The sequence below is a fragment of the Carcharodon carcharias genome, chromosome 1 (assembly GCF_017639515.1).
Source record: "Carcharodon carcharias isolate sCarCar2 chromosome 1, sCarCar2.pri, whole genome shotgun sequence".
Lineage (NCBI taxonomy): Eukaryota > Metazoa > Chordata > Chondrichthyes > Lamniformes > Lamnidae > Carcharodon > Carcharodon carcharias.
The window spans coordinates 114,802,916-114,829,790 of NC_054467.1; the positions used below are offsets into that span (position 1 = coordinate 114,802,916).

Consider the following 26,875-nt stretch of genomic DNA (forward strand, 5'->3'; position numbering starts at 1 on the left):
ACAAGGACAGAAAGTATCAGGAACTCCTCATGAGTAATATGGTAAGCAGCACAAGTCACCATACAATGTCTGAGTTTATTGTTATCAGACTCCCAGCTACAGTATGCAGACACATCATTACCCATCGAATTATGGTTTCAACATTTGGATTTGGAAAGTTTCAACAAAATTCACTTGCTTGTCGACAATAGAACCCTGGGAATGTGATTGTATATTCATATACCCAACTTCTTGGTATTGTCCTCGAGCAGTGCTCTGCATCAGCCAGCTGATAAACACAGTCTTATTTTACTATTTCCTCCAGGATGTAATAGCAGAGATACAAGCATGCACAAAGAGTTGGGTGGGGAACATGAGAGACAATACCAGGATTTGGATCAAGGAAAAGGAGGGACCATAACCCATGGCAAAGTTAATTGTGTCATTGGTTCCCACCCTACTTCCTCCATGTCAGCAGCAGAAGCCTAAGTCTGAATGATAATCTGAGACTTCATTCCAATAAACACATTTTACACACAATGTTATGGTACAGTTAATAGTCTACATACATTACACTATACTTGCACTATGTAACGAGAGTCTGAATAAAGGAATACAACAACAAGTGGTCGGCTGAGTGTGGGAGAAGTGGGGGTCAAAGGGTTGTAATTTTAACAGTTACTGGACTTTCACTTCTAATTCCTTGATGATTTCTATTAATTGTCTTTAAATTTCTGGTCAGATCTTAACAATGTTGTCACATTGTCAATTTGTATTTATGTTGGTGAAATGCAGGGTTTACTCCTCTGCTTTTGTGTGACAGAGGCAGAGTTATTCTTGTGGCAAATAAATCCTGTACTGCATTGAAGCAGTGTGAGGTTATAACAACAATGTGACATTTATATATTCTAACCAAACTATTGTGATTGCAAGAGGTTTCTTTTTTAATCATTCACGGGATGTGGGCTTTGCTGGCTGGACCAGCATTTATTGTCCATCCCTAGTTGCCATTGAGAAGGTGGTGGTGAGCTGCCTTCTTGAACCACTGCAGTCCATGTGATGTAGGTACACCCACAGTGCTGTTAGGAAGGGAGTTCTAGGACTTTGATCCGGCAACAGTGAAGGAATGGCAATATAGTTTCAAGTCAGGATGGTGAGTGGCTTGGAGGGTGGTGATGTTCCCATCTGTCTGCTGTCTTTGTCCTTCTAGATGGTAGTGGTTGTGGGTTTGGAGGGTGCTGTCTAAGAAGTCTTGGTGAGTTTCTGCAGTGCATCTTGTAGATGGTACACACTGCTGCTACTGTGCGTCAGTGGTGGAGGGAGATAATGTTAGTGGATGTGGTACCAATCAAGTGGGCTGCTTTGTAATGGACAGTGGCAAGCTTCTTCAGTGTTGTGGGGGATGCACTCATCCAGGCAAGAGGAGAGTATTCCATCACACTCCTGATTTGTGTCTTGTGGATGGTGGACAGACTTTGGGGAGTCCGGAGGTGAATTACTCATCGCAGGATTCCTAGCCCCTGACCTGCTCTTGTAGCCACAGTATTTATAATGCTAGTCCAGTTCAGTTTCTGGTCAATGGTAACCTCCAGGATGTTAACAGTGGGGGATTCAATGATGGTAATGCCATTGAATGTCAAGTGGTGATGGTCAGATTATCCCTTTCTTGCAGATGGTCATTGCCTGGCACTTGTGTGGCATGAATGTTACTTGCCACTTGTCAGCCCAAGCCTGGATATTGTCCCGGTCTTGCTGCATTTGGACATGAACTGGTTCAGTATCTGAGGAATCGCAAATGGTGCTGAACATTGTGCAACCATCAGCAAACATCCCCATTTCTGGCCTTATGACGGAAGGAAGGTCATTGATGATGCAGCTGAAGATAGTTGGGTCGAGGACACTACTCTGGGGAACTTGCAGTGATGTCCTGGAGCTGAGATGTCTGACCTCCAACAACCACAAGCACCTTCCTTTGTGCTAGGTATGACTCCAACCAGTGGACAGTTTCGCCCCTGATTCCCATTGACTCCAATTTTGCTAGGCCTCCTTGATGCCACACTCAGTTAAATGCAGCCTTGATGTCAAGAGCAGTCACTCTCACCTTACCTCGGGAGTTCAGTTCTTTTATCCATGCTTGAACCAAGGCTGTAACGAGGTCAGGAGCTGAGTGACCCTGGCGGAACCCAAACTGGGCGTCAGGGAGCAGGTTATTGCTAAGCAAGTGCCACTTGAAAGCACTGTCGAAGATCCCTTCCATTACTTTCCTGATGATGGAGAGTAGGCTGATGGGGCAGTAATTGGTCGGGTTGGATTTGTCCTGCTTTTTGTGTACAGGACAAACCTGGGCAATTTTCCACAAAGTCGGGTACATGCCAGTGTTGTAGCTGTACTGGAACAGCTTGGCTAGGGACTCAGCAAGTTCTGGAGCACAGGTTGTCAGTACTATTGCCAGAATATTGTCAGGGCTCATAGTCTTTGCGCTATATTGTTTTCTGTAGTAAGTGACCAGATAGCTCATTAACTAATAATGAATTAAAATATTGCTACATCTCTTCTTACAGTTAAGTGTATAAAGGAGAACATCCCTGATATTAATTTGGAGGTGGGATGACGTGAGCTGGTGAGATGAAAAACTGCCGAAGAATCTAGCACGGCCAGGTATAGGGAAGTTTTATCACTCATAACGGTAGAACTTCATTAACATCTTATGGCTCCACCTTTCACCCAGCAGCTAGCCAAATGGACACCCTGCTTGGTGGCTGGAAGGGCCAACAGTGACAGGGAACTGCAGCCAGAAACCCAGAGGATGGTATCCACCAATTGGTGGTGGGGAGGTCAGAAATCAGGTTTGAAAGTTGGTAGTTGGGAAGAGAGAAGAGGCCTGTGATCAGGAGGGCTGGGGGGAGAAGGTTGGATATCAAGGATGGGTGGTGGATGTGGGGGAAGGGAGGCTTGCGATGGGAGCTGGGAGAAGTTTCCTCCTTGTTCACAAGGAGTCCTGAAGCAGCCAATTACCTTGGCGGCCTGCAGCTCCAGCCTCCATTTCAGTGCCAGTTTCCCCAATCCCTGGGAAATCCATGCAGCAAAAGTAGATTTCAAATCAGCTTCCTAATTGAACTGTGGAAATTCTATTTAAATTTTACTTAGGTGTTCAGCAAAGGTAGGAAAGGCAAAAGAGGGACAGGTGGTAGTATTGATTGAGGAGAACATTACAATGCTGTCGAGAGAGGCTGCCCTGAGGGGTTCAAGGACGGAATCGATTTGGTGAGAGCTAAGAAACAATAAAGCTACCATTATATTTTATAGGCTATCAAAGAGTAGGGAAAGATATAGAGGAACAAATTTGCAAGGAAATTACAGAGGAGTGCAAGGACATACAGTAGTTATAATGGGGACCTTAATTATTCAAATATAGAGTGGAATAGTAATGGGAAAGACTGGGATAGGTTGGCAATGGGGCGTAAAATCGCGCAAGATGATGTCGGGTGAGTACCCCAGCGTCATCGCGCACTTGTGCGATATTTGGCTCGGTGGGCACACGCACCACTCAGAAGAACACCCACTGACAATTAAACAGACAATGAAGCTCATTAACGTGCCAACATTACGATTGGCACCCGGGCCAATTGGCCAGGCAGCCTTTACATTCTTGATGAAACCTCATCCAAAGATGGGATGAAACTCCATTAGGATATAAAATAAAAATAAATATCTGGGGATAGCATTTTTATGGAGGTATGGTTTCAGGTGCTTGACTGTGCTGCATGGACATTTTTTGCAGCATCTTTGTGCTTTATTTTATTATTTGGAGGTCTGCAGCTCCCTGAGGAAGCTATCTGCCTTCAGGGAGCTCAGTGGAAGTGCTCATCAGCACCCACAGTGATGTCGACACCCGCCCTCTTCCTGCCCCCACCCCGGCAGCACTGAGCCTTTCTCAGGGCGTGTTTCACACTGGCTAGCTATTATTTGACCAGCCAGCGTGAAATCGTGGTCACAGGGCTGTTTCCTGTCTGCTTCTGGGCCTGCTGATTGCACGTGCCTGACGAGCGCAAAATTCAGGCCTAGGAGAAATCCTGGGTAAAAGTAATTAATTGGCGTAGGGTCAACTTCCATGGTGATAGAATGGATCTGGCCCATGTAAATTGGAATCAAAGACTGGCAGGCAAAACTATAATGAAACAAAGAGATGCCTTAAAGAGGAGAGTTTGGGTACAGTTCAGGTACATTCCCATGAGGCTGAAAGGTAGGGCAAACAAATCCAGAGCTCCCTGGATGGTGATAGAGATAGAGAGTAAGATGAAGCAGAAAGAGAGCGCTTATGACAAATGTCAGATGGACAATACAATTGAGAACCAGGCAGAATATAGAAGGCTCAGAGGGGAAGTGAAAAAGAAATAAGAGAAGCAAAGAGAGGATATCAGAAGAGACTGGAAGCTAACATAAAAGTGAATCCAGAAATCTTCTATAAGTATATAAATAGTAAAAAGGTCGCAAAAGTAGGAGTGGAGCCAATTAGGGACCTCAAAGCGAATTTACAAATGAATGCAGGGGGCATGCCTGGGGTACTAAATGAGTGCTTCGCATCTGTCTTTACTAGCAAAGAAGATGCTGCCCAAGTTATATTACAAGAGGAGGCAATTGAGAAACTGGCTGAGATAAAAGTTGATAAGGAGAAGCCATTAGATAGGTTGGCTATATGTAATAAAAACAAAAAAACTGCAGATGCTGGAAATCCAAAACAAAAACAGAATTACCTGGAAAAACTCAGCAGGTCTGGCAGCATCGGCGGAGAAGAAAAGAGTTGACGTTTCGAGTCCTCATGACCCTTCGACAGAACTTGCTGAGTTTTTCCAGGTAATTCTGTTTTTGTTTTGGCTATATGTAATGTTGGTAAGTCACCTGGACCAGACAAGATGCATCCAACAAAACTAAGGGAATTAAAATAGGAAATTGCAGAGGCACTGGCCATAATCTTCTAATTCTTCTTAAATACAGGGATGGTGCCAAAGGACTGGAGGATTGCAAATATTACACCGTTGTTCAAGAAAAGGTGTAAGAATAAATGCAGTAATTGCAGGCCACTCAGTTAAATATCGATGATAGGAAAGCTTTTAGAAAGGATAATTTGGGACAAAATTAACAGTCAGTTGGACAAGTGCTGATTAATTAGGGAAAGCTGGTATATATTGTTAAGACAAAATCATTTTTAACTAATTTGCTTGAGGTTTTTGATGAGGTAACAGAGAAAATTGATGAGGGTATTGCAGTTGATGTGGTGTACATGGACTAGTTTTCTGGAAGAACAATGTGTTCAGCCTTCTTGAACTTCTGCTCTGTAGTTCTGTTATAGTGATGCCAGCTGGGGAGTTCTAGGTTTTTAATAAAGCAACCATGAAGGAATGGCAATACAAATCTTGGAGGGAATCTTGGAGTTGATGGTATTCCAAAACATTCGCTACACATGTCCTTCTTGGTGGTGGAGGTCACAGATGTGAGTCTCTGTTGAAGAAACTTTGTCAACTTACTACAGTGCATCCTGCAGGTAGTATAGGCTGCTATCATGGCACACTTTTGGTGGAGGGGGTAGATGTTAAGCTAGTGGATGGGGTGCCAATGTAGCAGATTTATTAATCCTGAATAGCAGTGGCTTCTTGAGCGCTGTTGTAGCTAGGTCCATATGTCAAGGAGTAGCTATTAGCTAACTTTCTTCCTGTTACCTTTCATAATGACACACTTTGAGTAAGCGTGAGTATGTGGAAATATATGTGGAGTATATAGAACAGATTTTATTTATATACAGCAAAGGTAATCATCTAACTGTATACAGACAGTAGCTTTTTGGTTTCTGTATCTTTCGAACTCTCAAAATAACAATTGAAAACACACTCCTTTATATGCCTTAGTTTGTCTCTGTCAAAAGTAACGGTAATTAATAAGACCTCACGATGCATTCTGTTCCATGGAAAAGCCTATGTATATAAACAATCATAGTTGTTTATTTCAAAGATACTTGGCTGAAACAAGATTTAACTGTTCTCGAATCCTGTCGAAGTAATTTTATAAACTGCTTGCCTTCCTAAACATCCTCCCTATATATTTATTATAATGGAAATTAAGTAATACTTTAATTACTCATTGCTGATGTTGTCCCAGTCACTAATTTCCTTGCTGAAGCACTTCTCATAGATAATACTCAAGAGGCCAGAATTTTTCGTCCCACGGACAGATGTGCACCTGACCCGAACAGGTGTGAAATGGCACAAGATGATGTCAGGAAAGATGCCCGACGTCATCGCGCACTCTCACAATATTTCACTCGGCAGGTGCGCGCATAAGTCGGAAGAGCGCCCAACAATTAAGGGGGCAATTAAGCCCATTAACGGCCCAATTGTCAGCAATTTTTTGTGGCCCGTCCAACCTTACAGTTGGCGGATGGCCAGTCAGCCAGGCGGGCTTTACATTTTTGATGAAACCTCATCCAAGGGCAGGATTAAATCTCCGTTAGGATTTATAATAAAAAGAAATAGCTGGGGACTTTTTTTTATGAGGTCTGCTTTTCAGGCACTTGATTCTGCTGCATGGACATTTTTTGCAGCATTTTTGGGCTTTCTTTTATTATTTGGAGGTCTGCAGCTCCCTGAGGCAGCTGTCTGCCTTCAGGGAGCTCAGTGGAAGCGCTCACCAGCATCCACAGTGACATCAGTGCCAGCCCACTTCCCGCCCCCAACGGCAGTGCTGAGCCTTTCTCTGGGCACATTTCACACAGCTGGCCATTAATTGGTGCAGGTGGAATAATTCGCAGGCGGAAGCACATTTTGTGTCTGCTTCCGGGAGAGGAAAATTCAAGCCAGAGTCTTTTGGAGCAGGAGATAAGCCACGCTTTATTCTGTGGCACCCCAAAGCTATTTTGCTTATCTTGGGGAGCCTTTTGCTCCAAGACACAAGTGTGATTATTAATTCTTAACTCTCCAGCACGTCCAACATATATCTCTTCAAGATCTCTAATACCATCCAGGCAAATGGAGACTATTCCAACATATTACTGCTTTTTGCCTTTGGCATTCATATGCTGGGTTACCATCATTGAGGAAGGGGATGTTCATGGAACCACTTCCTCCCATTAGTTGCTTAGTTGCATATCACTGTTCACGACAGGATGTACTGTGTTGCAGACCTTTGACCAGCTCCACTGATAACAGAGTTGCTTAGCTAAGGATAATATTTTAATTAAAAGACTCCAAATGCAGCTCCACGGAGAAAGTGGGAGAGCATCCAAATGTTGTAGAAGTAATGAGCTAAACTTGGGGAATAAGTTAATCCCATTTGTTTTTCCTTACCATTTTTCTGCAAAGACAAGTTTCAGTTTTTTAGCTGTCTTTCAGTACTTTGTCAAGGTCATTCTTCATGTGTTAGTCTAGATACTGTGTATTCTGGGAGAATTTTCAATCAAAGAGGGCATCACATCTGAGTCCAGCCTTGTCCTCGTCCAATATCTGCATTTAGGCCATTCCAGGAGCAGTCAGGGAAATGAATTTGGAAGTAGAAAAAAATAAAATGGTCCTGGAGCAGGTCCTGGATGATGGAACACAGTCAATGGGCTGAATGACCTTTTCACCTCCCTATATCTTATATTCCAATAGCTGTGGTGGCAAAGACTTGGGAAGATTAGATGATGTTTTAAATCAAAATTTAATCCTGTCTTAGCATACTGATCTTATTGGGTATGGAAGGGATTTTAAGCTTTTTTTGATTTTTTATGGAATACAAAATGGTTAGTTTAAACATAGAGAGGTATTCATGCAATTAACACTAATTGGCTAAAAACCATTCTATGTACTTAAGTGACTAAACAAAAAATTCCATTTATGCATTTGAATATTAATGGTGTTAAATGACTCAGCCATACATGCAAATTTTTCCTCTTGCAGCTCTCTATGAGGGTTGTATGAAGCTGCTGCTGGATCATTTATTCTGCCGTATACATCTCTTCAGATCATACATCAATCCTGAACAAGGGGCATACACACAACTTGCTCTCAATGCCACTTTGAAACTAGCAGTTAGAATATGTGTGATTACAACCCCACCATCCAGTTGTCAATTCCTTTCAGCCAAAGTTAGTAACTTGAACTAAAACTAGAATGAACTGAATCCAATGATGAATAAAATAGACATTTAGAAATGACAGGAAATTAGGAAAGGGGAAGGAAAGGATCAGAAGCCAAAGGAAATTAGATAAAGATGCTAGGAAGGATTGAAGACAGATGGAACAGTGCGATGGTGCTCTTCCCAGAGTAGGCAAGTTACCAAAGCTGAAAAGCAATTTGAACTTGAGCAAGTTGTCAAGTGGAATTTTTCAGCACTGATGCAGGAGCAGTGGGTGTGCTTTTTCAGTGGTAATGATGCACATTACATTTTTGTTGTAATTATTGAATGTGAAGAAGTTTTAGAAGCCAAGCTTTCAAAATATAATCGCTGTCCCTAAGTTATACATGTATCCTCAACAAACCAGGCATTGCTTTCAGGCACAGGAAAATGCACAACAAATTATTATGGTTAGAAGAAAGGTGTTCATGCAAGTCAAGTGTAGAGCACAGAATGTTTCTCACAGGGAGTACCCTGTAACAGAAGCCTTTGTATCTTTTAAGAGAAGAATGATTAACCATTTGAAGAATATGTAGATTTAAGACTATAATTTCTTCTCCCTTGGGAAGTCCTCAAATCTTTAAATAACTCAAAGTACTAACAGACACAAAAGTAAAGCACCCTATGCTGATGATCTTGGCTACCTTATAATCCTATTTTTCAGCAGGAATGGGATGGTAGTGGGACTAAAATTGCTTTAAAAATCCACCCTCTTTCTAACCACTGCCATTTTGTATCAAGTTACAAAATGTTGGCCTCCACATCTGTCAGAAATAGCTGAGTTTTTTTACTGTATGCTAATTGGTGTCATGTTATGTAGATAGAACTGTGATGTTATTTTCATCTGTCAATGTACTGCTTGAAACCCGCCCACTGAAACTACACAGAATGGGGTCAAACGAGCAGCCATTAAAGGGGTTTCTGATTTATTTAAGATTGTGGAAGGTATTTGGGACCAGGATGAGCAATGAATGTGTCTATGCCTCCATAAAAATATTCCTGACTGTTTCCTTACTTTTCTCCACTCCTCTCTTAAGTAACTTGGGCCTCAACCTTTAAAGGTCCTCGGCCAGTTTGGCTCCATCAAAAGACTGCTGGATTTCCCACTCAACTCTGATTAGCTAATTGCCAATCAGTGCAGGAAATGCGTGTGCAGTGTGCTTGTTAACTGTAAATGGTGCTTGGTCTTAAAAATGTTTCATGCCTTCCATTGGCAGTATTGGCCGAGAGTCCTGGTCACTCGACTCACTGCCTGCCTGATTCTGTAACATCTGCACATCAAAATTACACCGCATGAGCGCACCACTATTACTGGCCAAAAACACACTGCAAATGTTTTAACAAATATATAAGAATTGGCTTTGGATCTGGCTTACATGCATCCAATTCATAATTTTACAGTGAAATTTATCGAGATAACCACCAGTTTCCTGGGTTTACTGGCATTATGCCAGTTACTTTCCTGCAAAAGGACTGGTAGGGTTCATCAGTGCAATTGAACTCTGATAATTTTAATAATACAATAGTGAGGAACCGGATGTCCACCCTCTATTAACTATTATGTTTTTAAAAACAAAATAAAACACATCCCTGACACTACTTTTCTGTATTGCAGGAAGCTAATTTCTTACAGTGATAATGTAATGTTTGCCTGGGTATTAACACTTTGAATACAGAAATTATTTTACAGCTTCCAAAACACAGGGAACATGCTTTTATCCAAGTTTTCTCATGTGAAATCTCAAATCTGAATGTTGATTAGCAAGTAGAATGCCTGCTACAACTTGTTTCCTTGCACTATTTTCTGACTGATCTGGTAAAGTGCAAAATATTTTCTGTGCAATGGAAAATCTCATAATCCTCAAGTGAGTGATGGGAACTTAAGGAAATGCAGAACTAGAAAAGGCCATTTAGCTCATTGAATCCACTCATTCCAAACATATAGTTTGTGCTTCACACCGTCTTGAGTTCTGCCTAATTTATTTACCTAATCCCCCAAGGCAGGTGAATATAACCACAAATAAAATTTCTACACTACAGGATCAACAAGCATCAAGATTAGAATAGCTTCCCCCCAAGATCAAGTGGCATACTTTCCTATTAAAAGCAATACTGTACTCATAGCCTTTAAACAGGAAGCTGGGTGAATTTCCTGATTCCCCAAAGCCTGTCCACCATCAACAAAGCACAAGTCAGGAGTCTTATGGAATACATTCCACTTGCCTGGATGAGTACAGCTCTAACAAAGCAGCCCACTTGACTGGTACCCCATCCACCACCATAAACATTTGCTCCCTCCACCACCAACGCAGAGTGCCAGCAATGTGTACAAGATGCACTGCAGCAAGTCACCAAGGCTCCTTCAATGGCACCTTTCAGACCCGTGACCTCCACCACCTAGAAGGACAAGGGCACCAGATGCATGGGAACACCATCGCCTGCAAGTTCTCCTCCAAGCCACACACCTTCCAGACTTGGAACTATATCACTGTTCCTTCATTGTTGCTGGGTCAAAATCCTGGAACTCCCTCTTTAACAGCATTGTGGATGCGCCTACTGCACATGGACTGCAGTGATTTAAGAAGGCAACTCACCACCACCTTGTCAAGGGCAATTAGAGATGGGCAATAAATGCTGGCCTAGCCAGTGATGCCTACATCCCATGAAAGAATAAAAAACATCGCATTTAAAACAGGAGGAAGAAATGTGTAAAGATAAAATTCACAAATATAATGGACCACTGCTACTGCAGCTCTGGAAGGGTGGTGGTTGGACGTCATGCAGCATGAAATTACCTTGGGGAAATTAAAGAAATATAAACTGTTTAGTAAGATCTAGAGTACGTGCAAAATGGAGAGTGTGTAATGTTTAACAAGTACTCCACATTGCTGTTGATCTTGAGTAGAGGTATTCTCAGTGTGTTCTTATTCGCTCTTCCGAGAAAGAATTTTAGACACCAAAATAATGTTATGCTTTTTTAATCAGTATGTTGTATTACAAAAGTATAATAATTTTTATAATATTTTTCTGGTTTATTGTAAAGTAGGTTTATGGGTATGAGTATAGTTTGGTCTGTCTGTGTGATTTAATTACATTTGGAGCCAGGTAGGCTACAAGTTTGGAATTATCAAAAGCTAGGTGTAGAAATGTGCTTGAAATGCTAATGAGTAAACATGGATGCTAGCTTAGCATGTAAGGTGTGAAGAGAATTTGCGTTTTTTGATAAGTGAAGCGATTGTCTGGATTTCAAAGGGATGTTAGTCTGTTTACAACTAGTCAGATAAGCAAGGCTAAGGAGTGAGTTTATTTTTCCCAAAGGTTACTGACAATATTGGCAACTTGAAAGTTTTTATATTATGGGAAAGGTAACATTCCAAAGACATAAGGAACAACAGAGTTTACTTATTAAAATGAGTGAAACATATATAAAGGAGAATGAAATACTATATGAGGAGAGGGCCATGTAAGATCTAACGGGAGTGTATGAAACAGCCTTGAAGAAGCTTTCAGCCATTTGTGCAAAAATTGGCTGTGTCCAGTAACTGAAGTTGGGGAATGCCAGTTGGAATTCCACTGTCAAGTGGGTACTTTGTTAACTTGCTGGTTTTCTTTTAAATCTAAAATCCATTTTGGACTGTTGCCTTAAAGCAGGTGTGTAACTGGGAGTCAGGTTAATTAGGAATTTTAGAATTTGTTATAACAGTAAGCAATTTAGTCTTATGCATGTGCTTGAAATATTTTATTTTGTTAATGAAGATTTTAATTTAATTTTAAAATCTTTAAAGATCTTGGTGGATTCGTTACTTCCGAATTCAGTGCACACATCTTCTCATAAAAAATACAAATTGCAAAACTGTTGTGATAGCACGACCAAATTTCCCTTGTGGATTTGGACGCCTGGCACACATCATCTGCCAGGTCACAACTGTTATTAAATATGGATGTTTTCTGGTAATGCTGTGTGTTTAGTTACCCCTTGCATGCTGCAAATTTCCTGCAATGTTTACAAAGTTGAACCAAGAAGTATGCATGAATAAACACAAACCAATCATGTTTTTTTACTGTCATTAAAATAGAGACCATGGGTGGAATTTTATCTGTGGCGTGGTGTTCCCAATGGTGGTACAGGAAGTGGGCATGATTTCCGCTTTCTTGCTTTTTGCTGGCTCCAATTCCAATTAAAATTTAAAGTAGCAGTGGTGTACATGGGAGACACATGAAATCACACGATAGGGAAAGCGTTTCAGTGGTGAAACCCACTGTCAGTTTACAATGCAGCAGGTACACATAGTGTATAAAAAACCCTCCTGGTCAAACAGCGAGGCCTACCATTAGAAGTGTTGATCCTTTGGACGGGGATGAGGAAATGCTGGGCATATTCAGTCTTTCAGGTATCCGGGTGTTGTGGGAGACCAGATGGGCAGCTCTGGTGAGCAAAGAGTTTCTCGAACAGCTGGCAGGATCCAAAGATTGGAGGACATTTTAACACAAATACTCACCCCCATTGCTAGGGGTCTCTATTGGCTTTTATTGTGAACAACAATAGGAGTTTTGGGACTAGCAGGTTAGCAGGCAGGACTTGTGCTTCCAGTCCTGCTCCTGCCAACACACTGGGGGATAATTAAAAGATTTAGATGGGCAGATTAAGGTGTGAGGAGCCAGGAAACTAATTGCCACATCAGTACATGTCTTGGGCAAATCCTAACTCCCCATACCTTTCACAGTGTTCATCCTTGTAATGAGGTCTAGGTCAGCTTTCAGTAATGTGTCCAGCATATAAACTGAAAACCGTGTCTGTAATTGCTTTTAGCCATTGGTCTTAGCTTACGCCTTCATAAAATCTCAAGCTGGTCTTCATAAATGATGTAACATCACATTAGATCTTGTTTCAAGTATAAATATCAGCCAAATTTAATTTTACAAAAGACGAACAAGTACATATGAAAGTCATATAATGAGCATATATTTACAGTTGACAATCTTCCACCTAACTCAAGGAGGCAAAATAATAAGGAAGGCAACTCTTAGATCCAAGCCAATCCTTTGAAAGTAGTTTTTAAATATGCATAATGCTGTCCTCCCTCTCACAGGGTTTTCCAAACCGTCCCCCTGACAAAAACAGAATAGTCCTTTTTCATATATCCCAGAAATTATTACCAAGATTTCTTGGATTTTAAATATTTGACCTTCCAAATTCTAAAAAGGAACTATCAGTCAAATACAAACAGAACCAATCATGCAGCACCATTTAAAGTTGAAATATATTTCTCTCTAGCCTGTAACTGACAAAACTTGTAATGTTTTGTTCAAGTAAACTTGGTGCAGGAATCTGCAGTCATCTTTTAAACTGCTTATGATCTGTGACTGGCTTCAAGGAGAATTAGAAAAAAAATCTCAATTTTGTTACAGTTCCAGTAGCCTTTTTAATAGCTTCTCTTTGAATTTTTATGACCAATGGTGGCTTTTCCTCAGACTTCCACCTATCTTTGCAAAAACTGACACAAAATATTTATTAGGTATCTCCCTCGGCAATTACAGGTCTGCTAAGTTGGGTGGGAGTGCATTGAAAACCTGAAGATTTAGGCTGAAACCCAGATGTACTGGATCCAGGCATCACTGTTTGGAGCTGAATCTCCGTCACCTAACACGGGTCCCAGTATCAGAAGAGGGCACGACTGGTTATGGTGATTCCATGTGTGGAGTTTCAATAGCTAGGTTCAGCAACCACTGGGGAGTCAATAAGTCTGATAAAATACGGAGTGAAGATGAAGACCCTTTACAAGAGGGACACAGGGTACTTTTAAAGTTGTAAAACTGAGTGGCTGGCCAGCATTGCTTCTGCTCCCCGAATATTTCTGACAATTGTCCAAACCATGCATATTGTAGGCTGAGTCTGCCATTAACTGAAATGAGGGCACCTCCTTTAATTTCCATACTGGACAGATTAATTGTGGAGGTTCCTAATAGGCTGATTCTGACACTTACACTGGAACCAAAGGCCCAGTGATTGCAGGCAGTTTCCAAGGACACTGGAGTCAGGCCCAGTGATTACAGGCCTGCTTTACAGTCGATGATTCAGACTTGAAAAACAAACCTTGCTGCAACAAACGTTCAGCACTTTGAAACCATCTTGCCTTTGGCCCTCTATTCGTCATGACATTTCTGAGTTATCAATCAGCTCAATCCCACACTCACCTATACCGTAGTTGTCCTTGTTCACGTAAAACCATTACATCACTTATCTTGATCATTCTCCTGGTACAGCTCTCATCACTCCTCCCTTAAATTCCTAAAGGGATGCAGACTTTGAATGTTTATGCCAGCCAGATTTGGCAGGACCACTTAAAACCGTATCAGGTCTGGCACTCCTCTGCCAAATGGTTGACTTTTCCTGTAACATGCTGAAAATCAATGATGACCTCCAGCTTCCCTCCTCCAGTACCAGCTGGCTTCTGAACTCCCCTCACCCCGTCTCCTCCGCTGACACACTAACATGCGCAAGGACCTCATGGATTTTTGACATGAAGATTGACATGAGACCATCCATTCTTCTCCCTCTGCTGCTTCCTTCCCCTAACCCATCAAACCAAACCTCCCACCAAGTTTCCCTACACCTGAACTTGCATCTTTTTCAGGTTTCTCTATTTCCCCTCATGCCCTATCCAACCTCATCTTGTCCAAAAGCCCCACCTCCTGCTCCATTAACCCGATGCCCACTAAACTGCTGACCACTCACCTTCCCCTCTTTACTCCTATAGAAGCCGATGTTATTAACAGCTCCTTCTCCTTAAGTACTATTCAGGCATGAATCTACTATCATCACCCACTCCTCAAAAGCAAAACCTGACCCCACTGTTCTTCGAAACTTCCATCCCATCTCCAACCTTCCACTCCTCTCCAAAGTTCTTGAACTTGTTGTCACCTCCCAAATCAGTTCCCTTGAACCCCTACATTCAGGTTTCCGTCCCTGCCACAGCACCAAATGGCTCTTACCAATGTCACAAATGACATCCAAGTTAATTGTGATCATGGTAAACTATCCCTCCCCTTCCAGTCTACATCCTTTTACATGGTTGACTACGCCATCCTCCTCCAAAATCTCTCCTTCATAGAACAACTGGTTCCTGTCCTCACCTGGCGCTATTCTTATCTAATCGGCAATAACCTGAGAATCACTTGCAATAACTTCTCTTCCTGCTCCTGCATCATTACCTCTACTGTCCACCAAGAATTTTGTCTACAATAAATATACATTCCTCTAAGACACAAAACCCAACAGGAAAGGTGAATCAACCGTGGTTAACAAAAGAAGTTAATGATTGCTTTGGATCAAAGCAAGTGTCTTATAAGGTTGCCAGAAAAAGTGGTAAGCCCAAGGACTGGGAGCAATTTAGAATCCAGCGAAAGACCAAGAAAATGATAAAGAAAGGAAAAAGAGAATATGAATTCAAACCAGCGAGAAACAAAAAGGTGGATTGTAAAAGCTTCTTTAGGTATGTGAAAAGGGAAAGATTAGCAAGGACAAATGTGGATCCATTACAGATGGAGACAGGAAAATTTATAATGGAGAATAGGGAAATGGTGGAGAGGCTAAACAATTACTTTGTGTCTGTCTTCACAGAAGAAGATACAGAAAATTTCCCAAAAATGCTAGGAAATCAAGGGACTTGTGAAAATAAGGAACTGAAAGAAATTAATATTAATAAAGAGGTAGTACTTGAAAAATTAATTGGATTAAAGGTTGATAAATCCCCAACTGGATCTGATGAGCTACATCCCAGAGCACTGAAGGAGGTGGCCATGGAGACAATTGATGCATTGGTGGTTATCTTTCAAAATTCCACAGATTCTGGAAAGGTTCTTGCAGAATGGAAAGTAGCAAATGTAACCTACTATTTCCGAAGGGAGGAACAGAAAAAAATTGAGATTATAGACCTGTTAGTTTGGTGTCAGTGGCAGGGAAAATGTTAGAATCTATTACAAAGGATGTGATAACTGGAAACTTGGAAAATAATATGATTGGGCAGAGTCAACATGGATTTATGAAAGGGTAATCATGTTTGACAAACCTGTTGGAGTTTTTCAAGGATGTTACTTGTGCATAGATAAAGGGGAACCAGTTGAGGATGCTACTTGTAGTATACATAAAGGACAACCAGTGGATGTGGTGTATTTGGATTTTCAGAAAGCCTTTGATAAGGTCCCACAAAGGAGGTTAGTAAGCAAAATTAGATCACACAGGATTGGAGTAATATATTGATGTGGATTGAGAATTAGTTAACAGACAGAAAACAGAGAGTAGGAATAAATGGGTCATTGAAAGGCTGTACCAGAAGGATCAGTGCTAGGGCCACATCTTTTTTTAAATTCATTTGTGGGGTGTGGACGTCACTCGTTAGGCCAGCATTTATTACCCATCCCTAATTGCCTTTGTTCAGAGGGAATTTAAAAGTCAACCACATTGCTGTGGGTCTGGAGTCACATGTAGGCCGCACCAGATAAGAACAGCAGATATCCTTCCCTAAAGGGGATTAGTGAACCAGATGAGTTTTTACAACAATGGCTTCAGGGCCATCATTAGATTTTTAATTTCAGATTTTTATTTGAACTTATTTGAAGTTTATTGGATTCAAATTCCACCACCTGCCATGGCAGGATTTGAACCCAGGTCACCAGAGCATTACCCTGGGTCTTTGAGCTACTAATCCAGTGACAATACTGCTACGCCATCACCTCCTTGGCAATCTATACGATCTATACAAATGACACGCATGTGGAGACTAAATGTATTATTTACAAATTTGTTGATGACACAGTTGGGAATGTAAGGAAGATGCAAGGAGGCTTTAAGGGGAGTTGGACAAGCTAAGTGAATGGGCAAAAACATGGTAGATGGAATATTTACGTGGATATGTGTGAAGTTATCCACTTTGGTATAAAAACAGAAAGGCAGATTATTTCTTAAACGGTGAGAGGTTGGGAAGTGTTGATGTCCAAAGGGACCTGGGTGTCCTTATTCATAGTCACCAGAAGCTAGTAGGCAGGTGCAGCCAGCAATTAGGAAGGTAAATGGTATGTTGGTCTTCATCACAAGGGGATTTGAGTACAGGAGAAAATATGTCTTGCTGCAATATAGAGCTTTGGTGAGAGTGCACCTGGAGTTTTGTGCACAGTTTTGGTCTCCTGATCTAAGGAAGGACATGCTTGTCACAGAAGGAGTGCAATGGAGGTTCACCAGACTAATCCCTGGGATGGCAGGATTGTCTTATGAGGAGAGATTGAGGAAACTGGACCTGTATTATCTAGAGTTTTGAAGAATATGAGAGATCATCTCACTGAAACTTACAAAATTCTTACAGATAGAATGTTCCCCTGGCTGGTGAATCTAGAACCTAGGGACACTGTCTCAGAGTAAAGGGTAGGCCATTTAAGACTGTGTTGAAGGGGGTGGTGAATCTTTGGAATTCTCTACCTCAGAGAGCCGTAGAAGCTCAATATTGAGCATATTCAGGATAGAAATCTATAGATTTCTGGATATTAATGACATCAAGGGATATGGAGATAGCACAGGAAAGTGGTGTTGAGGTGGATGATCAGCTATGATCTAATTGAAAGGCAGAGTAGGGTCGACAGGCTGAATTCCTACTCCTGCTCCTATGTTCCATAGGATCTATTGTTGGTCCCCTCATATTTTTCATCCATGATGCTCCACGGTGAGACTATCTTAAAACACATCATGTTCCATATGTACCCCGGCAACATCCAGCTCTACCCCATTCTATCCTTTCCCACCATCTGTGAATTGTTATGTTGCTTGGCTAGCATTCAGTACTGGATAAGCAGAAATATCCTCTAACTAAATAGTGGGATGACCAAAACAATTCATTGTCTTAGTTTCTGCCATAAACTTCGTTCTTTAGCCACTGTTTCCATCACTCTCCCTCTAAGGTGTCTCCAGAGGCTGCAACAGGCCTTTCACAATGTTTTGGCCAGGATTTTCATTGGTCAGGTGGGCTCAGTCGCGGAGCCGACCACCATCTGCAATTGGCTTGGCACCATGATTTCATGCAGGCAGGCCAATTAAGGCCCACCCAGTGTGGATCGCGAGCAGTAGCGCTGAGTGCTACCTGTGCAGGCAGGAGGAGAAGGGAGTGTCGGGTCCAACGCTCTTTCGCACGCATCTCCCGGAGGCATGGAGCTGCCTCAGAGAGATTGAAGTGCTTTTCAAAAAAATAAATAGAGTCATAAAGGTCTACAGCACAGAAAAAGTCCCTTCGGCCCATTGAGGCTGCGCCGGTCAAACAAGTTCCTAACTATTCTAATCCCATTTCTAGCACTAGGCCCATAGCCTTGTATGCCATGGCATCGCAAGTGCACATCCAAATACTTCTTAAATGTTAGGAGGGTTTCTGCCTCTACCATCTTTCAGGCAGTGTGTTCCAGATTCCCACCACCCACCGGGTGAAAAAATTCTTCCTCACATCCCCTCTAAACCTCCTGCCTTACCTTCAGTCTATGCCCCCTGGTTATTGATCCCTCCGTCAAGGGGAAAAGTTCCTTCCTGTCTGCCCTATCTATGCCCCTCATAATTTTATACACCTCAATCATGTCCCCTCTCAATCTCCTCTGCTCCAGAGAAAATAACTCCAGTCTATCCAATCTCTCCTTAAAACTAAAAGTGTCCAGCCCAGGCAGCATCCTGGTAAATCTCCTCTGCAATCTCTCTAGTGCAATCACATCCCTCCTATAATGTGGATTCCAGAACTGCATGCAATACTCTAGCTGTGGCCTAACCAGCATTTTATGCAGTTCCAGCATAACCTCCCTGCTCTTATATTCTATGCCTCGGCTAATAAAGGCAAGTATCCTATATGCCTTCTTAACCACCTTATCTACCTGTCCTGCTACCTTAACGAACCAGTGGACATGTACACCAAGGTCCCTCTGATCCTCAGTACTTCCCAGGGTCCTACCATTAAAATATTAAAAATTTTATGAAACATGTGCCTTCATGTATGTGGCTGTATCATGAGATGGGACGTGTTTTTATTTTTCAAAGAAACATTTTATTTAACTTGTAAAAGCTTTAGAAAACCTCATCCCTCTCATGGATGAGGTTTCCTAAAAAACGCAAAGGCTGCTTGGCCTTTTTGCCTGCCTGCCAACCGTAAGGTTGGACATGCAGCGTAAGGTTAAGGTTAATTAGCTAGTTAATGGCCTTAATAGGCCTTTCAATATCAGTGGGCACGTAGCCGAACAAAATATCGCGAGACAACGCGATGACATCATGACACGTACCCGATGTCATTGCGCGTCATTTTACGTTCTGGCTTGTCGGGCCCGCCCCTGCATACCGAATGTAAAATTCCACCCTTTGTGTCCTAATTGACGAAGATGAACTTCCCATCACACATCTGCTCCTTCACCAAGAATGCTTACTTTCACCTCCGTAACATTGCCCATCTGTGACCTTGTTGCAGATCATTCACTGCTGAAATGCTTGTCCATGAGTTTAACTGTAGGCTTGATTACTTTAATGCCTTCCTGGCTGGCCTCCCTTTTTCCACCCTCCCTCAGGTTGAACTCATCCAAAACTATGCTGCCTGTATCCTAACTTGCATCAAGTCCTGTTCACTCATGTGCTCGCTGATTTACACTGACTCCCAGTCTGGCAACGCCTCAATTTTCAAATTCTTATCCTTGCTTTCAAATCCTGCTCGTCTATGTAATCCCCTCAAGCCCTATAACCCAAGAGATCTCTGTTCCCCTAATTCCTTTGCTTCCGCAATTTTAATTGTTCCACCATTGACAGTAATGTCTAAGCTGCCAAGGTCCTAAGCTCTAGAATTCCCACCCTAAGTCTCTCCACCTTGCTTTCCTCTTTCAAGATGATCCTTAAAACCTACTTCTTTAACCAAGTTTTTGATTACCAATCTTAAAACCTCACGTGGCTCTGTCAAATTTTACTTGATAGCATTCTTGCAAAGTGCCTTTAATAGGTTAAAATACTATATGCTTTTTAAAAATTCATTTATAGGATGTGTGTGTCACTGGCTAGGCCAGCATTTATTGTCCACACCTAATTGCCATTGAGAAGGTGTCGGTGAGCTGCCTTTATAAACCGCTGCAGTTCTCATGTATTTAGATAACAGCAAATGCAGTTGCTGTTATCTAAATATATGACAACATAACTTAGAGGTGTAACTATAATATCCCTTTGTGATCTGAAGTGGTTATTCAAGTCTATCATGTGTGCATCTTTGATCTCTTTAAGAATGGACTACGAAAACACTCACTGAGACGAAGCCAATACTTCAGTGTGTGTGAAGATGCAGAACGACAGCTATCAGGCAAATAAAAACAGCACATTCTGGAAGCACGTAGCAGAATATTCTGGCAATTCTGAAATGTTACCACTTTTTCTCTCTCCACAGATGCAGTCAAACCTGCTGAGTATTTCCATCATTTTCTGTTTTTAATTCAGAATTTCAGGATCTAAGGTATTCTGCATTTGTATCAGTTACCAAGCTCAATTAGTTTAATTTGTACAACATGCCATTGTGTAACAATATAAAATTAAGAACATGTAACATAACAGTTCCCCATATTGGTGAGTCAATTTGCTCAATAAATGAAATAACTATTCTCCTACATTCTGATCTTCTCACAGCTTTTGCTCAGTCTAGCTTCCCTTGTAGTAATCACTTTAAAATCTGACTACCTGTGTCTGTCTCCACATTTTATCTTCTGTCCATAGCCAGAAAGGTTTCACAGGCTTCCTAGCATAATGGTGTGAGAGTTTATGAATTGTTGAGATGGGGTAATCAATGAAGAAGAAACAGAAAAGCTAGATAGTTAATGTATTAAACACTTAACATCTTATGTGTCTCTTCTACATTTGTGTAAATATACATTGCATTGAAAAAATATTTTAACTTAACTCTATTTCTGAATCCTTTCTGAAGAAACAAATGGTCAAAAAATCCTGAAAAGCAACAAGGTTCAACATAGCTACTGTTTCCTACCCATAGATAGTATTGAGTGCATGAAGTAAACTCATCAGTGGTACTCAAATAGTTAAGTTATTTGAGTAGCATGATAATGTTTGTGAAGAAACAATTATGCTAATCTATAGTGGTATAATAGAACACCATCCTTTAAAAACACTAAATGTAGTAATGTTACCATTTTAAATAGTTGTGCAATATACTTGCCGAACAATATTTATTTCGTAGTTACTCAGAATTGGAACAGTCTACACTGGAATCATTATTGCCAGGTTTTAGATAGACTCAAATAGAAGTGAGTTGTCTACACCAAGTCTCTGAGGTTAGTTAATTTGTTTAGCTGCAGGTCCATAGTTAAATGAATGGAGTACACTAATGCAGAAGAGAAATTAAAAGGGAAATAAATGAGTGTCAGAATCCAAGGGCCAACATTTTGGAAGGAGTCAGAAAGCATCTCAATCTATTAGCTGCCTTTGGTAAGGTTGAAGGGCAAGGCATGAAGAAGCGGCAGGCAAAAATGAAGGAAAGGTAACTCAAGTTGCAGACATGAACATGCAGGCAAATGACAGAGTAGACCAAATACCTCCTTGAAGTGGAGGCGACTGCAAGGATTATGATTAGCTGTCCACAGCATCATCCCCATAGTTCTGCATTGCAGCATTCCTGCAAGGAGGTGGAGCCAAGTTTCAGGCCAAGCTGACTATTACTGTAGCTGGAGTCACAAGCCCCATGCTGAATGACAGCTGGAGGTGCTCCTACCAAAATGACTCATGGAAACAGCTACAAGCACTCCCTTGAACCTATTCTGTGAATTTCTAGCTAAACTCTATCTACATGTCTTGGTTCCATATCTCTTAATTGCTTTGCCTAAATCTACGAATATCAGTTTTGAAATTTTTAATTTTTCAATTGACCAAGCCTCACTAACTTTTTGGCAGAAGAGAGCCGCAGGTTTCTAATACCCTTTGTGCAAGAAGTGCTTCCTGACATCAAGCCTGATGTCAGTGCCTAACTCTAATTTTAAGTTTTTGCTCCTTCATTCCTGGACCAGTCCACCCCCAACCAGAGGAAATAGTTTCTATCCAACCTATCAATTCCTTTAATGATTTTAAACACCTCAATTAGATCACCTGTTAAACTTCTAAGAATACAACCTAGTCCTGTTACTTGTCCTCACAATTTAACCCTTCTAGCCTCAGAACTATTCTGGTGAACCTGCACGGCACCCCCACTAAAGTCAATATATCCTTCCTGAGTTACACTGCTCAGAACTGAACCTGATGCTCCAGATGCAGTTTCACTTGAGTTTTATACAACTGTTGCATAACTTCTATCCCTTTGTGTTCCAGACACAGCTGTTTATCTGCCTCTCTGCTGATGCAAGCCCAGTGCAGACAGTTTTCCGCCGTGATTAACAAGAATTGTGCCAGGGCCTGCAGGTGTGGTTGGTGGCATTTTAGCAGGTGTGGCCGACCTGGGTGTGCTGGCTGCGGATCACCCCAGCATGCCTCCTTTTTATGTAGTGCCACTGAAAGCATGACACATTGAGTGTCATACTTCTGAGAATGGTTATTTGGCATTCATGTAGCTGAATGATGCCAATGGGTCCACTATCCCAGCTTCCTTTAGGAAGTAGGGCCTCCACATGCACTAATTACCTATCAAAGTAAATTATGTTCACAATTTGTCTGCAGATGCAGGTGTCAGAACCCTGACAGGTGGGCACAAAGCACCCTCTTGTGCAGCCTGACCTGCCTGGCATCCCTCTGTAGATCCTCTTCTTCTTTTTCCAAACACCTCAGATAGGGGAATTCCCATTGAGAAACCCATTGGTTGCAGTAATGGTGCTGGGGGGCAAAAAAAATTGAACAATTGGCACAAAGGCTCATGAGAAGTGCCACAGAAAAAAATACCGAAATGGTCAAAAAATGACTAACATATTAAAGATTTAAGTTACTTACCTGTGCCCCTTGGATAAGCTACCATCGCAGATGATTCCCTAGCAATGTCAGACTCTGATTTCACATTAATATTCAATTCAAGCTGACACCAATTTGAGATGGGAACTTCCTACATAGCTGCTTCCTTCACTCTTGGAAACCACACTATGGCATAAGGTTGGTGGATTTCCGGTGGGAGGGAACATATTTTCCACAACTGTCTTTTTGATTTAATGCCACTACTATGGGTGGTCAACACTGTAAAATCAAGACTACTGTTTCCAGCCTATGGTAGAGAATCTGGTCTGACTTATCCTTAAGGTTCTTTCATTGTTGGGGGAACCGCCCACTACTGCAATGCAATTTGGGCTGAATTAAAGATACAGGGCAGGTTGCTGGTGTACATGGTGCAGAAGGAGCCTGCTACTGCTAGGCAGTGACAACTGGCAGGGCTGTAATGAAACATCTCCTGCAGCAGGAGGAGGAGGAGCTGCTGTTAAAGGAGGCAGGAACGTATGGAAAAAAATCCTAACAGGCTCAGTATGAGGCTGCAACAATTTTGTTTGGAGTCTTAGGGTGAGAAGGGAGGGAGACTTGGCTACTTTCAGGCAGAACCATCATGTGTCTTCCTGCTGCCACCCCTGTATTGAACTTACCTGGGGTCGGCAATACCATGGCAGCAAGACAAGAAAATTAGCTGTTTTCCCTACCCTTACCATCTGCTCCCCAACTGTAAAGGGTCAGGCAATTGATTTTCCTGCTTGGGTGGGCAAAAAGGAAAATTTCAGCCCTGTTTTCAGGGACCAGGATCTACCAGCAGGTCCTCCTGCTCCATTCTTCCTCTCCTCAACTGATTTCAGATAGTACAGCTAAGAAAATCCAGCCCTCTATCCTCACCTCTTCAAAAAAAAAGCATATTTGTATTATGTTTTCCTATTCATCTTATTCAATTAAAGGTCCTATTTCATTTACAGCTATTGTTCTAAAAGTCATAATTTAATGTTCAGATTCATTATAGACAATGAAATCACAACTTAGCTGATAAACAATATTCATAGTGAATTGTCAGATTTGATTTATTAGCACAAATACATATGCTCAACATAAATTGAGCAATACTATGTAAAATATAACTGTAAGGTATAAATGTAAACACATAAAAAATCCAAATAATTGATTGCTAAAAGTGCAGCACTAACAAGGATATTGCTAATAGTCTATACTTCTTTCAATAATATGTTTTGAAAAAATGACATTCTACGCAATATAAAATTACATTTTAAAGTAGTACAATCGCATTTCGAATCAATGAAAATAATGCAAGTAAATATTGCACTCATTATAAAATTAACATCCATAAGCATGCATTTCTCCCACACCAATTTATACATACTTCTTGCTGTTAGTTTCATCTTCATTGCATAAATAAGCTGATTACCCACCTTTAGATGTTGTAATCATCTTTCAAATGAAGATTAATGGATGTGGTAACTCAGATTTGACTCTGAAAATGGCTTTTATTTTGGCATTTATCAAATAGTTTACTGATCTTACCCTGAGGTAGTTGAGAGTGAAGTTAGTCAGCCCCATACGAGTGATGTTTTTGGACAGTTGTTCCAGCACCTGAGGATCTTGTGCCTGAAAAGAGCAATAAGTTAGAACATATAATATCTGATAAAACAAAATCAGGTTGCTTGCAAGTCAACAACTGCATGAGCACTTATTTTTACAGCATACATCAGAAACTAATTTTTAAATGATATTTAATTGAATCCTGTGAAGGATTTGAGTATTCTTTTTCCCAAAGGCCAATTGTAATGCTCTTATTTACACCATGATTTACATTAGCAAAGATTCTCCTAATCTGTATAGCTCAGTGCCACACCAGGTGCTGCATTTATTCATTGATCCTTCAACAGTGTGAATAGAAAGGTCAAATTTGTAAACAGTAGACTTTTATGATTAGCTTAATGCATGCATACTGCTTCATCTAGCCAAAATAAACCTTAGAGCAGTCCACTTGAATGGTAATATTTCTACAGTCAAGCTTTACAGAAGCCAAGCTTTACAGAAGCCTACTGATTTCACAATGGACTGAAAATTTCAACAACCCCACTGAAAAACCATCACAAAGCATCACGAGGCTGAAGGAAAGGCCATGAAGCCATAAGGTTGCCCCTCCTCAGGAGTAGTTGATGCGTTTCATTGCAAAGTGAGAGCAGAGCCTACATTGTACAAAATTGTCCCACACTCATTTCACTGAAGTCTAACATTAAGATTTGTAGAATAAGTTAAGATTTGTCAAATAACCTTAAAATGACTTCAAAAAAATAAAGTATTTCATCTCTCATTCAGAATCAGGAAAAATACTCATCCTTTCCACATCATCTTTTCTAAGTAATTGTTGACCACTTGAATGAAAACCTGATCAGTGAGTATTTCTGTTAAGTGAGATTCCAAAGAAGTTTCAATTTGCAATTCTCTTAAATTAGGTTTACTGAGAAATAGGTATTCACATAGTCACCATGTAACTTGCTGCACGATATTTACTTCAACAATCTATCCCAGTTTAAAAAAAAATATTTGATCATGGGATGTGGGAGTCACTGGAAAGGCCAGCATTTATTGTCTGTTGTATTACAAGTCTTGCTGCATGTGAGCACAGACCGCTTCGGTATCTGAGGAGTTGCAAATGATTCTGAACACTGCAATCATCAGTGAACATTCTCACTTCTGAGCTTATGATGGAGAGAAGGTTGTTAATGAAGGAGCTGAAGATAGTTTGTTCTGGGAACAGCCATGAGGAACTCCTGCAACCATGTCCCTGGGATTGGGTTATTGGCGGCCAAAACCAACACCAACTTCCTTTGTGCTAGATATGATTCCAACTAGTGAGGAATTATCCTCCTGATCCCCACTGACTTCAATTTTGATGCCGTATTTGATCAAATGCTGCCTTGATGTTGAGGGCAGTCACTCTCATCTTGCCTCTGAAATTCAGCTCTTTTTCTATGTTTGGACCAAGGCTGTAAATGTGGTCTGAAGCAGGTTACTGGCGAGTGAGTGTCGCTTGATAGAGCTGTCGACAACATATTAGATTAGGAAATAATTAGATTATTTCCCCTGCTTTTATGGACAGGACATATGTGGACAATTTTCCACATTGTCGGGTAGATACCAATGTTTTGGCTGTTCTGAATTAGCTTGACTATATGCCCAGCTAGTTCTGGAGCAGAGATCTTCAGCATTGCAACTGGAGGTTGTTGGGTCCATAGCTTTAACTGTGTCCAGTCCCTTTAGCCATTTCTTGAAATTACATGGAGAGAATCGAACTGGTTAAAGACTGGAATCAGTGATAGTGTTGATTCAAGAAGGAGGATGAAATGTGCGGAGCTCCGCCATCATTGAAGACGGGGATGTCCATAGAGTCTTCTCCTCCTATTTAGTTGTTTAGTTGTTCACCACTATTTACAACTGGACATAGAAAAACTGCAGAGCTTTGATTTGACAGTATTGTTGAGGGATCCGTTGGCTGAGGGAACGCCGAGTTCTGTCTCTATGATGCTGCTTCCACTGTTTAGCATGCACATAGTCCTGTGGTGTACCTTCACCAGGTTTGCACCTCATTTTTACGTACATTTGGTGCTGCTCCTGGCATGCACTTCAGTACTCCTCATTTGAACCAAGGTTCATCCCTTGGCCTCATGGGCATCACAGAGTGAGGGATATGCCAGGCCATGAGGTTACAGATTATGGTGGATTACAGTTTTGCAGCTGCTAATAGTACACAGCACCTCACAGATG

The 26,875-nt window shown here is 41.3% G+C and overlaps 1 protein-coding gene across 8 annotated transcripts in view; it reads right to left on the reverse strand.

Annotated features, from left to right (window-relative positions):
- The window catches only part of LOC121280429 (LIM domain-binding protein 2), a 330,324-nt gene that overhangs the window by 54,885 nt on the left and 248,564 nt on the right, over nt 1-26,875 (reverse strand). For 5 of the 8 annotated variants that reach the window (XM_041192706.1, XM_041192450.1, XM_041192536.1 and 2 more), the window contains exons 5-6: nt 24,626-24,709; nt 22,883-22,978 (exon numbers count right to left, since the gene is read on the reverse strand). In XM_041192706.1, coding sequence (XP_041048640.1) covers nt 22,883-22,978; nt 24,626-24,709 — 180 coding nt within the window. The remainder of the gene's footprint in view (nt 1-22,882; nt 22,979-24,625; nt 24,710-26,875) is intronic. The other 3 variants (XM_041192886.1, XM_041192969.1, XM_041192771.1) reach the window with 1 other exon arrangement.